Consider the following 14,949-nt stretch of genomic DNA (forward strand, 5'->3'; position numbering starts at 1 on the left):
GATTAACTACTAAGCTATGTACGCTGACAAGTCCCACATCAGTCCAGGTCGCCTCTTCCCTCTTCCCTAGGCGTTACAGAGCAGGGCTGCTTCAACACCACCTTGCTTTAGGCTTGTCAAAGAACCCAGGTAAATTGTTCTATGTAGTTGGTTTCAGAAGCAGCATCTTTTCTTTGGAAGAAATTTCCAGCCATGGGAAACTTCTCCCAACCAAAGGTTGGTTTGTTTAGAACACAATTTCCTGAATTCTGTAATTTTCTACCCACTCAGTCTAATGGACTATTCAAGATGGCACACACCCAAAAGGCAGCATAATTCTACCCCAACTGAACACGACCTGTTTTAGCAAATCTTCAATAGAATTTTGCCCACAGGCAGTCTTTGAAATATATTAGCAGTTCCCTAGCAGACCAGCAATAATAGCTGCCCAATCACCTGAGTTAACTGAAGGTTTTGAAATGCCTTTTCATTCAAATGAAAATCAAAATGTTGCCTTAAAAGAAAAGCTTGATAGAATGGGAAGAGACTTTTTAGTTGCAAATGTTTCTTCCAAGTGCTCGATCTCACAAAAGAAATGCATGTACTCAGTTATGTCTGTGAAATGTATAGAAAAATAGTTTCTATTTTCTTTTTTTCCTGAATTACACAGTAAGTCTATCCTTTCCTTGAATACACTGTCTAACTCTGAATCTGCAAGTGTAGGTGGAAAATATTCTAATTTTAACATCAGAAACATACTAATATTTACCCCTTAAATCTCCCTGGTGTAATAAGAGTTTCATAAACAGCAAGGGCTACAGCTTGCGTAGGAGTATTTGACTGAATTGCGAAAATCCTTTCAGTAAAAGAAAAATTTCCTACAACTCCACAACACTTGTATTTTCAAGTAGTCATATTTTTGGGTCCAAGATTAGGGTGAAAAAATTTGTTAGTGTTCAGAAATACCAATAAACTCTCAAATTACTTAGAGAGCTTGAGATTCTTTTAAACCATTTCTTTCTTATAGGGTGGAAATAAAGTGTTTTAGGGACATTTGTCATTGTCTTTATCAGTCCTTTGAACACAAATGGAAGACCATGTGTTTTGACAACAGGTATAGTGTTCTTTAACCTTCTAGTCTGAGCAGAGGTGAGACCTATTTGTAGCAAGTCATAATACTGTAGAGAGTAAGTATGGTCAGTTCTTCTCTAACATTTGAAAATACGAATTTGTTCCCACATGATTAATAGACTAAGGAGAAATCTGAACTTAATTCAAATTTCTCAGTTTTGCTGAGGTAGGATCACAGCCACGATAAACACTAGGTGAACACAGAAAAGCGCATCCACTTCCGGAGAGCAGCAGAGGAATACAAACACACACACACACCCCTGCAAACACCCACCGGCTACCTCAGTCCACCTGCATGCCTTAGGAGAGCCACACCTCTCCATGTCAGGTGTATCAATATTGCATCAAGGTCAGGTAACCCTACATCCTAATAACTCATAAACTGCAGCCCTGCAATAGCTTCTTCTCTCTTTAGGGGGGAGGTTTATTTATTTTTTATTTTTAAAGGAGGTACTGAGGATTGAATCCAGGACCTCATACATGCTAAGCATGTGCTCTATCACTTGAGATATACCCTCTCCCTTCTCGCTTTAATTTTTCTTTCTTTCCTCTTAGCCTATTGTATATTTTTCCCTTTCTGTTCTTTTCCATCTTTATTGTTCTTTTTTCTCACTTTTTCTCTCACTCCCTTTTGTTTCCTTCCTCTCACAGAGGGTGGCAGGTGTGGGAACCAGGTGGCTTCTATAGGAAGTTTTAGGGCTTTTTTATAAGGTGAAGTATCATATTTACCATAGTAGGTATGTATTTCTTAACCATTTAACATGTGTAAAACTGTTTCCATTTTTGTTTGATTCCTTTCTTTTTTTGTGTCACTGATGTTTCTGAGTGTTGTGCTTGGAATCCATTTTTCCCCCATATGATTTTGCACAGTGATTTTTAGGCTCACATATGTCATATGTCAAATTATAGCAGAATTGATTATGGGCACTTTGAGACTTATACAGCTCTTTCCCTCTACCATCTGCACTCTCTCTTTCTTGGGTCTTAGACATATGATATGGGAGCTAAAAACAATCTCCTTCTATAATCTATTTTCAGATCATGAATTCTTGCAACCTTGGAAGAATGCCCTACAGAGCTTGACAAAGGGCCTCCAAATCCCTGGACATCCTTAGACTGACCTCAACTATTCATTCTGGCCCCAAGTTTCAAGAAGCAAGCCACAGTCAGGATCATCAGGAACTCAAGGGTGACTTTCCATTACCTAAGGTTTAGTATTTCTCAAGGAGACAAGGGGGAACATCACTAAATCCCTAATTATTATACCAACTGGTAATCATGCTATGGCTACAAAGTTCTTAGTATTTTGAAAATTGTACTCCAGGTAAAGGTTAACAACATAAATAGACTATGCTTTATCAATGGTAAATTTACTTTGTCCAAGTTCACCTCTGAAAAGATGCAAGTTGACTTCAACTTCTCGTGGAAAACCATTCATCATGATGTCAATTGATTTGGGGTGTGCAAGGCCTAAGAATGTATTAGAACGATTTGAACAATTTGGTTTTTCATTGCTTACTTTTTCTTCAAGTGTCCACAGTTCTCATTTTGGCTTAGTTACAGAAATGAGTTTAGAAGAAGGGCAGGGCAGTAAAAAGGAGGACATTCAATTTTCTTATAAATTTTATCAATGTGGCAATAACCTTGCAGCTTCTAAGAATCATCAGTCTATGAAGGCATTAGTCCATTAGCCTCATTGACTTCAGCCTCCTCAGAAGGTTCGGGAACACTAGCAAGATAAGCAAAATCCCTGCCTTTGAACTATGTAGACCCAGCAGTCTTCTTTTTAAACTGAAATGCTACCTACTGTGTTCAATAATCCCGAAGAGCCCTCTTGGCAGGTCATGTGGACAGAAATAACTATAAAACAAAAGGGGGAGGCAGTTAGGAGTGACGGCAGAAGAAGGGGGTGGTGGTGATGGAACAGGAGAGGGGGAAACAAGAGAAGGTCCAATTGGTTTGAATCTGTTCCAGGCCCTAAACGAAGAATCCCGTTTAAAACATTTATTTATTACATATTTATTATTATTATTATTATTATTATTTAGTAGAGTATAATCTCAGAAGTAAGCATCATCAAAATCTTTCCTGCTTTCTTCTTTTTTTAAAATTATAGTCAGTTTATAGTGTAGTGTTAATTTCTGGTATACAGCATAGGGATTTAGTTAGATATATACATGTATATATATTCCTTTTCCTATTCTTTTCCATTATAGGCTATTACAAGGTCTTGAATATAGTTCCCTGTGCTCTACAGTGGGACCTTGCTGTTTCTCTATTGTATGTATAGTAGTTAGTACCTGCAAATTCCAATTCCTGCTTTCTTCTTTATGTATTTTTTGTTTTTACTTCTAGTGCTGGTGGTGGAATGCATGGTGTAGGTTTTACAATGAGAAGGTTTCGTTCTATATTGTGGAGACTGGCAGTTGCTCACACAAATGTTTCCTACCTTCTTTGAGCATGTGGCTAGACCATACCTCCAAACTTACAGTCTGATGTGGAATGAGAGACGGGGTGAGCCATTCCTATGCCTGTCCCAGAAACCCTCCCTGCCTCCCTCTTCCCCCCACCCCATGCATGTCTCCATGTCCTCTCGCCCTTCCAGCTGACTGAGATGGAGCAGACCCCAGCCAACCTCGGGAGCCACGTGCTGAAGGTGACAGAGCCTCATCTTTTGGGCTCCTCAATGACTGTGCGGAGAAGCAGCACTCCCACTAACCTGTATACACACACACACACACACACACACACAGGATTGTAAAAGGAGAAACTTCTATTGCATTAAATCACTGAATTTGGGGGCTTACTTGTTACTGTGGCTTAGCCTACCTTTATACACTGTGTGTTCCAAATCTTTAGAACATTGGTTCCCAACCAAGGTACTTTTGTCTCTCAGGGGCTATTTGGCAATGTCTAGAGGCATCTTTGGTTGTCATGAGTGGGGACGGTGGTGGTTCCATTAACATCCAGTGGGTGGAGGCCAGGTTTGCTGCTAAATGTCCTACAATGCACACGACTATCCCCCGCGAACAAGAATGATCCAGCCCCAGATGTCTGCTGCACTGCTGTTGGAGCAGCCTGCTCTGGAGAACTTAGCAAGGAGGCCCCAACCCCTGAGCTCTCTGCTAGAGTCTAAGAGGAGATTTGTAATAACAGTGTAGTAGCAAAGGGGGGCTTTGGGGCTTGGACAAGTTGCTTTACCCCTTGAAAATGTAATCTTCTTGTGCATGGAAAATTCTACTAGCACCCCCGTGACGGGGCTGTGGGTGAGGCTATCAGTACTTAATCCTCAGATATTAGTTGCTGTTCATGTTACATTTAAGTGTTTTTGTTGTGATTAAGGCACATAATGACAAAATGAGAAGCCGCAGCTCTGCAGTATGCTTACAGCTGTTGGGATCCATTAAGGTGGTGGGAATGGTCACAAAGCTTAAGGTTTCACAATGGTGATGCTCGCTGTCTACCATGCCCCCAGGAGAATCTGACCAATACAGTTATTTTGAATAATTTTCCTAAGTTTTGACTCAAAATCTGGCCATAATGATTTGGAGTGAAGAAACTGACATCATTCATTAAGTACACACGAACTCTCATGAACAGCCAGTAGCTACTTTGCACAGCAGCTCTGCAAACAGCGTACTCTGCTTTTACTAAACGTTGCCCGAACTATTTTCCATGTTCATTAGCAATCAATCAGAAGGTATTCAGAGAACATTTAAAATGGTTGAAAGAAGTAAAAGGCCAGGTCCCCGTCCACCATCCCATGTCAGACTGCAACCAAAGAGATGAATACCCCAAACCATGTGTTCCCCTCTTCTAAATTTCTGTCACTGTTAAGGCGGTGAGAGATGAGAGTGGAGTAGGGAAGAAGGTGGCTTAACAACAATGGCAAAGAGGCTTGGAAATGAACAGAAAGTAAAGTTTTGGGGGCTTAGGTACAGTGGTTCATATACTATTTGAGGTATAACTTCTTCATCAGTAAAAAAAACTACTTTAACAGGTTTGCTTCAAAATTACAATAGATCTTAAATGGTTTTAGGAAAGATTTCACCCACCATGATGAAAGCCCTTGGAAGGAAACATAAAGCGACACATTCAAATAAAAGTGCTCAAATGCCACGTAAAAGAAAAAGCACATTAAGCTGTGTCAAGCACTACAGTGTGTCAGTTCCTTATTCAGTCCATCCACATAGCAAGCCCTCATTAAAGAACAATCCCTACCAAGCCCTACACTCTAGCATTGAACACATATTTCCCTCAGTGTTCAAAAAACATTCATCTAAATGAATCTCCTAAGAAGTGTCAATATAATAAGTCATTATTTAAACTGGAGGGCCAGTGTTCAGTGAAGACATCCGCAAATGAAAGACAAGCAAACCTACGAGAATTCACCTCCTCTCAACAGCCGCCTCCCTTGGTTCAGGACCTTTCCCGTCTCGTCAAGGATCCTGAGCAGTTAGGCTGGCCCGGGGAATGCCCGTGGCCCATGTGAGGCCATCCTTTTACAGCCAGGGGGAAAGAGGAGCAGAGACACAAACTGACCTTTCTACGCCAAACCACCTCCTATCTCCAACAGAATCAATAGGAAGCCAGGCTTCAAGAGAAACCACCTCGGAGCTGGACACTGTTGTCCTTGAGGGCTGGTGCAGGACAGACGCCAACTCAGATTCTATGTTGTCCAGGTCTTGGTCACCTCTCAAGCCTGAGACCTAAGTCTCTAGGCAGAGCAGACAGTAGAGTCTCTTACAAACTCCCTGGGCACAGATTTGGGAGAGGCTTTCTTCTCAAGTGTAAGACGGCTTGCTCTTCTTCCAACTAACCTGATAGCTCCAGCGTGAAGGGCAGCCTGTTCTCTAAGCCATGGTAAAGGGCAGAATACTTTTCACCGTGTTTCATGTCACTAGCTGTGTGAAAAGCACCCTTCTCTCCTCCACCTCCCCTGACACTGTCTATATGATCACGTAAGAAACAAAGAGTCCGTGTACACTAATAACTACAAGAGCTGGGGGTGGGAGAGCAATGGTCCAGTCCTCGTTCAGCCACAGCTTTTGAACAGCGCTGATGCTCTTAACAAGGATGGCTTAAGGCTTGGTTCTTTACATTTTACACATTAAGGAGTTAGTATTCTAGCCTTATCCTTTAAACATACTGTGTGGATAAAGGGGCTTTCAGAAGGATTTCAGCTTTCTAGAATATGATCAAAAGAAGTAAACTCATGTGACTTTAAATATTTTACCCACTTTTTCCTCATTAAGTTACACATGTCCTCAGTATCCCCAAAGATGATTTAATTTAGCATTTCTTACACTTCAAAGATGCCATTTTGTAGTAGGGATGTAACTTCTAATTACACAGTATTAAATGATGTTATGATCTATTTTAAAACTTCCCTAAAAGGTTAAAACAGGCCATGAACTATATCTGGGGCCAAATCTTATGAGCTGTCAAAGGCTCTTTTTATAGATCATTTAGAAAGATTAAAGAAACCCACTCAATCCATGAGTGTCTCTGCTCAATCTACGTTCTCATTACACATGAAAGAAATCCTTATTTCCTACTTTCCAACTGTGCATTTCTGTCTCTCCACAAATTGTATCATTGGAGATTTTACTTTTAACTTTTAAAACTTGCTTTCATATTTATTATCTCATTTTATCTGTGAATGCTATTAGGAGCCATATATAGAAATGGAAATAAGAGAACCATTGTTTCTTTGCGTATGGCTCGTAGTCAAGACCTCACCTCTCTCTCAAATGTCAAGTATATAAAAAGCAAACGACTAGGATGCTGGACAAAGGAGCTGAGGATGGAGCAGCCATGGTGAGGGGACAGGGGGCACAGAGTGAAGGGTCTAGGGAAGGAAGCAAGTGATGAAGACCAATAGCAATAAGAACAATAACCTTTTTTTCAGCTGAGTTTTCCAAAAGCATTATTTGTTCATTTCTGAATCCCTAAATGGCATGCGAAAGGAAAAATACTGATCTATTTGGGATTATTTTAATATAGCGTCTCTAGGTAGGGAAAGTAAAGCAGACATCCTTCTTTGCATTGTAACCAACATCGGGAGTCCTGTCGCCCAGATAGGTTAGAAGGATCTCTTCTCAGAAATAAGCTACTCTGTTGCTATTTGGGACCATGTGAGCTATCAAAGATACTGTGTTAATATCTTTTAAATCATTGTCTACCAATGATCTTTTCCCAAAATGTTTCTGATAATAAATTCCAAAAACAAAATCTAAACCTGAGTGGTGAGGATTATGTATGGACAGGATATATGACAAATAAAACATACCACTCATGGGGGAAATCAATTAAACTGAGAATGACTATTGAAGGATGTCAGTTGGTGGGAGTGGAATAAAGCCCAGTGCAGACAGTCTGAAACTGCTACCGCTTAAAGTGAAAAATGACTTACCCGTTATCTCTATAAACAACTAGACCCTTTGGTATTTTCAGAAATAATTCTTTCTAAGCAAGAGTCAACTAAAAAACTCTATCTTAGGTGTAGTGAGAATGATCATGGCAGGCTGTTACTGAGTAGCCCTTTTCCCAATTAAAAATTCTGCTCTTGAAAAATCAAGCCTTTTAGAGAAGTCAGTTACAGAATTATAAAAATAGGTTATAAATGGATCAAGGAAAACAGATTTGAAGGAATTGATACTTTCTGTATTTTAAAAGAATACTCATCCTAACAGTCTTTATTGGGGACAGTGGTTGCAACCAGGAAAATAACTGGTTACTCTTCATGAAGGAAAGAACTAGACAAGACGGGTTTAACCACTCTGTGAACATCGTGATCTTGAGAAGCAGAGGTAGTCACACACAAAAGTGTGTGAAGAAGAGACTGCGATGATGCATCTCAATCCGAAGAGTTTCTGAACTTTTTTAGGTCGGGAGCGGAAGTGACTCGAAGCTTCTGGCGACTTCTGGGACTAAGCAGCATCTCCTCCTCCCCACCTGGGTGCTCCTTACACATTTCGGACATTTCTACCCTCCTTTGCCTTTCCTCTGCTGAATTGTGTGTCACCTCAGCTTTTCCACGGATTCTTTGGAACTAATCCAATTGCATTCGAAATAATAACACTGGAATCAACCACTTAAAATGACTTTTTTCCTAATTAAATTTCTGCTGTGGTGAATTACTCATCTGTTTGTTTTTTGTGAAAGGCCCAGGGAAAACAGAGCTGTAAATTGTGTTTACACTCCACCAGCAAATTCAGAAGAGGCCCGTGATGATGGTAGTTTCCACTGACTAACTGCTCTCCATGTGCCAGGCACTGTTGCAGGAGCTGTTAATATATTATCTCATTGAATTCTCATAACAACCCCATAAGGGAGGTATTATTTATTAGTCTCATTTTACAGTTGCTGAAATGTGGGCACACATTTAAAGTGTAAGACATGGGTTGGGACACCATGGCCTTTGTGACCCTAAAGTTCTCCTGGAGCTTTCACACCCCTTCATGGACAGAGTGTCTCTGGCTGCTGTCAAGTTACATGGTGGAACTGAGCAGTTTGGACTGACACCTCAGGGCCCAGAAAGCCTTAAATATTTTCTAGCTGGCCCTTTATATAGAAAAAGTCCTCCAACCCCTAGTGTAAAACATGGTTACTTCACTGATCAAGAAAAAATGGCAAGAACAATTGGGGAGCTTGAAATAAAACTCCTGCTGAAACTTGCTTAGAAAAAAATCTGTCTTGATCTGATTTCTTTCATACACATCTTGCCTTATTTCTTCTCCCCTAAGGTTTGTCAACCAGTCTCCGAGACAAGCGTGTTCACAGAATATTAGCTTAGTAAGTGAAGGTTTCTCTCAGTACGGCGAGTTTTGACTATGCGCAAAAGCTTCCAAGAAAGAAAGAAGAAAGGATCGACCAAAGAAAGCTTTGACAACCACACATTTCCTGAGAGGTTTCAAAATTTTTTGGCAGTTTCACAGGTATTTCTTCTTAAGTACAGATGACATCATTGTTGGAATTAAGGAAACAGTTGGCCTGGTTTCTTCTACATATTGTTTTGGTTGATGCATCAACTGATTTTTCTATTTTTACCGAGAAGCTATGTCATAACTATTTTTAGTAGACAGTGTCTGGTTCTATCATTTGTGGAACTCAATACACAATCATGTCTTAGAATTTTTTTTCCCCTAAAGCTCAAAGAATGTATGTATTTGGTGGAGAATGTCCTCATCAGCAAATACTCCACTCTACTCTGAAACACATTTTAGATTAAAAGTCTAAAACAGGAAGTAGACGCTAACAAATGCTTCTACTACAATACTAGGCAGCAAAGGGAGGGCAGCTGTATCAACTTGCCTTTGAAATATTAACATTTCAAGTCATTAATTGAGAATGAATTAACATCTGAGCTGCTCTGGTAATTTTTACTTTATCCTAAAAACCTGCCTATAAATCAAAGTCAAATGAGTAACTGAATTTCCAGAGTTGGCGATCTGGTACCTGAGCTGGGCTCAACTTGCAGGGAGTCAAAGAACTTATGCAAACTTGTTTACTACAAAAGTGAAGAAAGCAAACGCCCCAAGTCCAGGGTTTTTCTCTGCGTACCTTTCACCACCTTCCCCCAAACACTAACCAATACAGAGAACAAACAGCATCACGGCCCTTCCCAAGCTTGTTTGCACAAAAGAATCACCTGGGGATCTTCCACAATTTCCTCCCACCCCTAGGCCATGCCCGAGGCCCATGAAAAATCACAGTCCTGGAGGTGAGGCAACAGGAAGTTTTGGAAGCTCCAGACATCAGTAGACAATTGTGATTAAAGTGAAGATCGCCGGATGGGCTCAGTCAGTACAAACCTGACACCGGCAAGTCAGGAAACCTGAATTCCTACTCCATTCTCTGCTCCACTCTCTGCCAGGCATTCAGATCTTCCGTGCAGGATTTACTAACACAACATGTAGGTGTCTGAACTGGTAGCATCATTCTTGCTTCTAGCACATAATCCAATTATTAATGCAAATATTAAGAGGATTCTAACACAGTGAATACAGTCCTAGGGTTCCTCTTAAGTTATGATCTGTTTAAGCAGTCACACCACTTCTGCATCTTAGGAGACACCACGCTTGGCTCCTTATTTTGCGAGCGCATGGATCCCGCAGGACAAATGTAAAAAAACCAACAGTGTGCCTTACCTCTACGATGCTTTTTAAATCTTGCACGTAAGTCCTTTCAGTCTCCAGAATTTCCTGCACAACTCTATCCACATAAAGCAGCTTGGGGCTGGTGGCGGATTCCGCACCCATTTTGGTGGCCGAGTTGGCTTCCACTCTGCGCTGGGCCCGGGGCTGCCTGTCGCCGGCCTGGTCCGTGCTCTGTGGCCCAGCCGCGCTATCCCTCTGCAGCTCGCTGCTGGAGAACGGCCTGGCTGGAATCAGCTCCAGTTTTATGGCCCCTGCATCCTTATCCTGGGGAAACAGGCCCAAGTGGCTGTTGGAAACTAGGGTCATCCTGCTGCCGAAGGAACCATGGCTGTCCCGGGAGGAGGCGGAGGACGACGTGGAGCCGAAGCTGATCGGGCGGTCGCTGTCGGAGAGCTCCATGCTCGTGGGCTCCCAGGAGCGGGGATGCCTGGCTGCGGGTTTGCGATCTGGAACTTCTGTTACAGCTGATGGCTCTTCAGGACGCGACGTGGGCACATCTATATACGTTAAAAAGAAAGAAAGAAAGAAAAAGGATAAGATAAGCAAGATAGGCAAGTATTTCAAAATTCTATCACACAGAAGGCTTAAGGGAGGTTAAAACCTAGCCAGGACAAAAGCAAAAAACAGTAACAAGTTAGTTATAGAAGGAAATGCAAAGATACCCATGGGAGGTTGAGTTAAAAAGTTGGAGTTTCTAAAGCATCACCTGGAAACGTGTTAGAAACCAGAGTCTTGGGTGCTCCCGGACTCCTGAGCTTCAGTCTGTGTTTTACCAAGATGCCAATGCCACGTGCACGCACTTTAAAGCTTGAGAAGCTCTGCACTCATGACTTCAAAGTGTGAGCACCTGGAAGGACTAATAGAGCAGATCAGTCCAGATTTACTAAATCAAGGCTCACTGCTCAGGGCACAAGGGATCGAGAGCTTTAACTAGCACCACAAGTGATTCTTATGTACTTAAAATGCATCTTTCTTAAGGAATTTTGAGAAATCATGTTCTAGATTTTAAACATTCCACTAATAATCCCGCAAAATTTTAAGCTACCAACCTGGAACCACCACAACCCAACAACACGGACAACTTCACATTTCACTTTACACATTACACAGCTTTGAAGAAAGTGTCACATGGACAATGATTTTCTAATGCTGAGCAAGAAAAAGCAACATATTGAGACCCACTTCCCTTTTAAAATGCACCCTCCTACCACAACACTTCTCTAAATCTCCTCTTGAAAGCTGGCATTCCATGTGTGGTATATGTAAGTTACACTTCACATCTGATGAACTACACTTTCCACATTTAGAGTTAGATAACGTGACAGTGTAACCATACAATTAAATAATCTACAGGAATTGTTTTTAAAGAAATGGGGCTGTTAGTGTTTACAACAAGGAATAAGCAGAGAGTGTTTGAAAAGTCAAAAGGTCACTTTAAAGCCTGTAGCACTTAAATCTTGGGTCCAAAAAAGGCCCTGCCTGGAATTTAAACTTTCAGAAGCTATTTTGGTGGAACACACAAAGTTCCAATCTTCTTCAATCGTAAGGCAGGAGCAAAGCTTTTCCCCTCTAGTGATGCGATCCCAGGTTTATGGAAGCAAAATGCCTCACCATAAAGAGTGGGATTAATGAAGAAATTTGCTTCATTTTAAAATCCACCAAAATGCATGTTTATAGGTCTTGTCAGAAAAGTAGAAGAGTGCAACTTAGGTATGGAAGGTCATAATGAGACAAGCACAGTAACAAGAATATAGATTAATGATCGTCTTTTCAGAAGGAACATGAATTTAATTCAACCCTACGGATCATCAAACAGCTGGTACCAATTTTTCTAGAATAAAAAAAAATCCATCGGAGTCTATATACTTCAACATCAAGACTTCTAGGTAGTTTATATTCATGGCAAATATTAGTGAAGGGTTATAATGCAAATATGAAAATTGTAATATAAAATAAAGGAACTAACTTGGGTCAACAAGAAGAAATGGTAAGAAATGTGCAGGAAATGAGTAAATTACCAACATAACCACTACCACATGGTATATTTGCCGCAAATTTATAAAGCTTTTGCAATATTTTCTCTGCTTGCTCTGTAACAACTTTATGGCCTATAAAACACAGATTGGTTATAGCAGTTAAAATGCACTTGTGCTGAAGATCCTGGCCCAACGTGAGTGCTGGAAAAATCCACGCAGCAGCCAGGCATGTAGGTAAGTCTGCAGGATCAGAAGGATGCTTCTCTGTGTTTGGGATTGCTGTTAAGAAAGTCCTGGGCAGTTCAAATTAGGAGTGGACACACAAGGATTTCTTCTCATTGGCATCCACCATAACCATAACCAAGAGGTTGATCTCACTTTCAGGAATGGGCACTAACTTGGGACGTATGTAAGGATTCTTTAAGGTCCCAAAGGGCCAATGAGGCTGTGAGTTAGGACCAACGCAAGTTGGATATACTGCGCTATAAGAAAGCTGGGGCACCTGGAAAGGTCTAGACCTACAGACTCCCCATAGATTTGGACACACTGGTCTCCAGGACAACCTCTGATTTTCTGACTAGAAGAGAACTTTCTCTCCAGCAGAGAAAACCCTCTTTGACAGTTCTATACCTCTTGGCAAATATTCATTATCAGGATGGTGAAAAACGAACAGAATGGAGAGATTTTACCTACTTCCACTCCAAGTTAGCCAGCCACTATTGGGACCAAGGGATTAAGGGGGAATAAAAAATTGCCAGATGTTTTAGAGGGGTCCGTGCTGGACTGCTAGGGATGACAGTGCCTTTTATACTTTCAGAGGCAGGAGACAGTGGGACGTGAAAATCAGGTCAACAGGGACCCCTTCATGGATGAATCTTATACCGCAACATGCACTGGGCCCTGTTCCAAGGAAGGCTTCATGTGTTCCAACTCCAGGCCATGTAGTCTAGGCCACTGGGCCAGCCTATGCAGACTGCCAACCAGGCACTTTATAAAACAATATTTGAGATATTTGGTATCTCTAGTATTTAGCCAAGCTTACTGTTCCAAATTAAATACCTTCCGAAAATGACTGATGACAGAAGTGAAATACTTAAAGCTAGGTCATATAATGGCAGATAATATGAGTCCACATTTGCTAATGGATAACATTTTTAATGCTGGTTCATTGCTTAGAAGATAATTATAGTTTTTCCCACATAAGGAAATGTACCTCATAAAAACTGTCTAGTCTTGTTCTCACCTCCCTCAAAATAATTTAAGATTTCCACCCTGCCTGGCCTATTCTTTCTAATACAGTTCACCAATTGTTAATATTTATATCCAGAGCTCCACTGTTCAACACAGTAGCCGATAGCCCCACGTGGCTATCGTGTGCTTGAAATGCAACTTGTCCAAACTGGGATGGGCTATGAGTGTAAAAGACACACCAAATTTCAAAAATGTAGTCTGAAACACAACAGTATGAAATACTTCAGTAACACTTTTTATATTAATTACATGTTGAAATAATATTTTGGAAGAGTGGGTTAAATGAAATATCTTCTTAAAATTATTCACTGGTTTCATCTTTTTAAAATGGGGCTACTAGAAAATTACAAAATATATTCGTGGCTTGCATTGTATTTTAGTCAGATAATGTTGATCTAGAAGTCTTCTAGATAATTATATCATTCTGTAAGAGTTAAACTTGCTTATTCATCAATCTTTGTTGCAATAATAGTGAATGAAGAGGTGCACACAATTTGAAATGTATCTTTTTTTGCTCTATTCATTAATTATACTATATTGTTATGAGTCAGCAAAAATAGAATTGGGAGACACTCGCTGTGCACTGGATATTGGGGTAGCTGATTTCCCATGATAAAGTGAGACACTCAGGTAGAAAACCATAGAGCAAGAAAGTGTTATCCTCTGCCTTGAGTGAAAGATGTTGGTGGGTTGTGTCCACATTTGGGTAACTTGCTGCTTTGCTTTCCTTTCCTTTCCTTCTCAAACCTCTCTTTCTTTTTCTTTTTTTCTTTTTTTTTTTTTGCTAAATCTTAAACCCAGGGCTAATAATATATCAATTTCCGAGAACTTGCCAAAGATTGCTAGTGGCCCATGTCGGTGGGTCTTTTGACCATAAACACCCTAAAATCTAAAATAAGTTGCTTTCCTGCCTTTAGGCTCTTGGTCCATCTGACCCCAGTTGGTAAACCTGGAGGTCATGGTGGTGGAAGCATGTGTAGAGGGGCTTTGCTTCTTATAACTAGCAGTACAGTAGCCTAAAAGCCATCAAAATATTCTTTCCTGTGCCAACCTCAATAACAAAGAAAATATGGCTGTAAAGCTCCCATGTAGATAACTTTCACACATTTTACTTCACGGCAAGTCTTTCTCTCTAATTTTTCTCTAGGTGAAAGAGCTTGAATTCCTTGGCTTTTCCTTGTTTGCTCTTCAGACTTACATCGTTTTAATTGCCCTCCTTTGGAATGCCACTGCCAGAATGAAAAGCAGCCCTTCTTGGCTCCAACGTGCCCCTGAGGCTGATTGAGGGGTGAGGCAGAACTTTCATTGGCAAGTGAAGCCCAAGCTTCTCCGACCATGTTTACATGTTGAAGGGGGAACTGATGGGGCCACAGCTGGCCACTCTGTGTCACAACCCCCAGGGAGAGAAAGCTTTCACGGCAACACAGAACTCTATGCACAGCAGGGAAGGA

At 40.9% G+C, this 14,949-nt stretch overlaps 1 protein-coding gene across 5 annotated transcripts in view; it reads right to left on the reverse strand.

Annotated features, from left to right (window-relative positions):
* Nucleotides 1-14,949, reverse strand: part of PLEKHG1 (pleckstrin homology and RhoGEF domain containing G1) — a 213,731-nt gene that overhangs the window by 72,986 nt on the left and 125,796 nt on the right. For all 5 annotated transcript variants that reach the window (XM_074368160.1, XM_074368161.1, XM_045524752.2 and 2 more), the window contains one exon: nucleotides 10,263-10,768. In XM_074368160.1, coding sequence (XP_074224261.1) covers nucleotides 10,263-10,670 — 408 coding nt within the window. In that variant the 5' untranslated portion in view covers nucleotides 10,671-10,768. The remainder of the gene's footprint in view (nucleotides 1-10,262; nucleotides 10,769-14,949) is intronic.

The sequence above is a fragment of the Camelus bactrianus genome, chromosome 8 (assembly GCF_048773025.1).
Source record: "Camelus bactrianus isolate YW-2024 breed Bactrian camel chromosome 8, ASM4877302v1, whole genome shotgun sequence".
In the NCBI taxonomy this organism is placed as follows: domain Eukaryota; kingdom Metazoa; phylum Chordata; class Mammalia; order Artiodactyla; family Camelidae; genus Camelus; species Camelus bactrianus.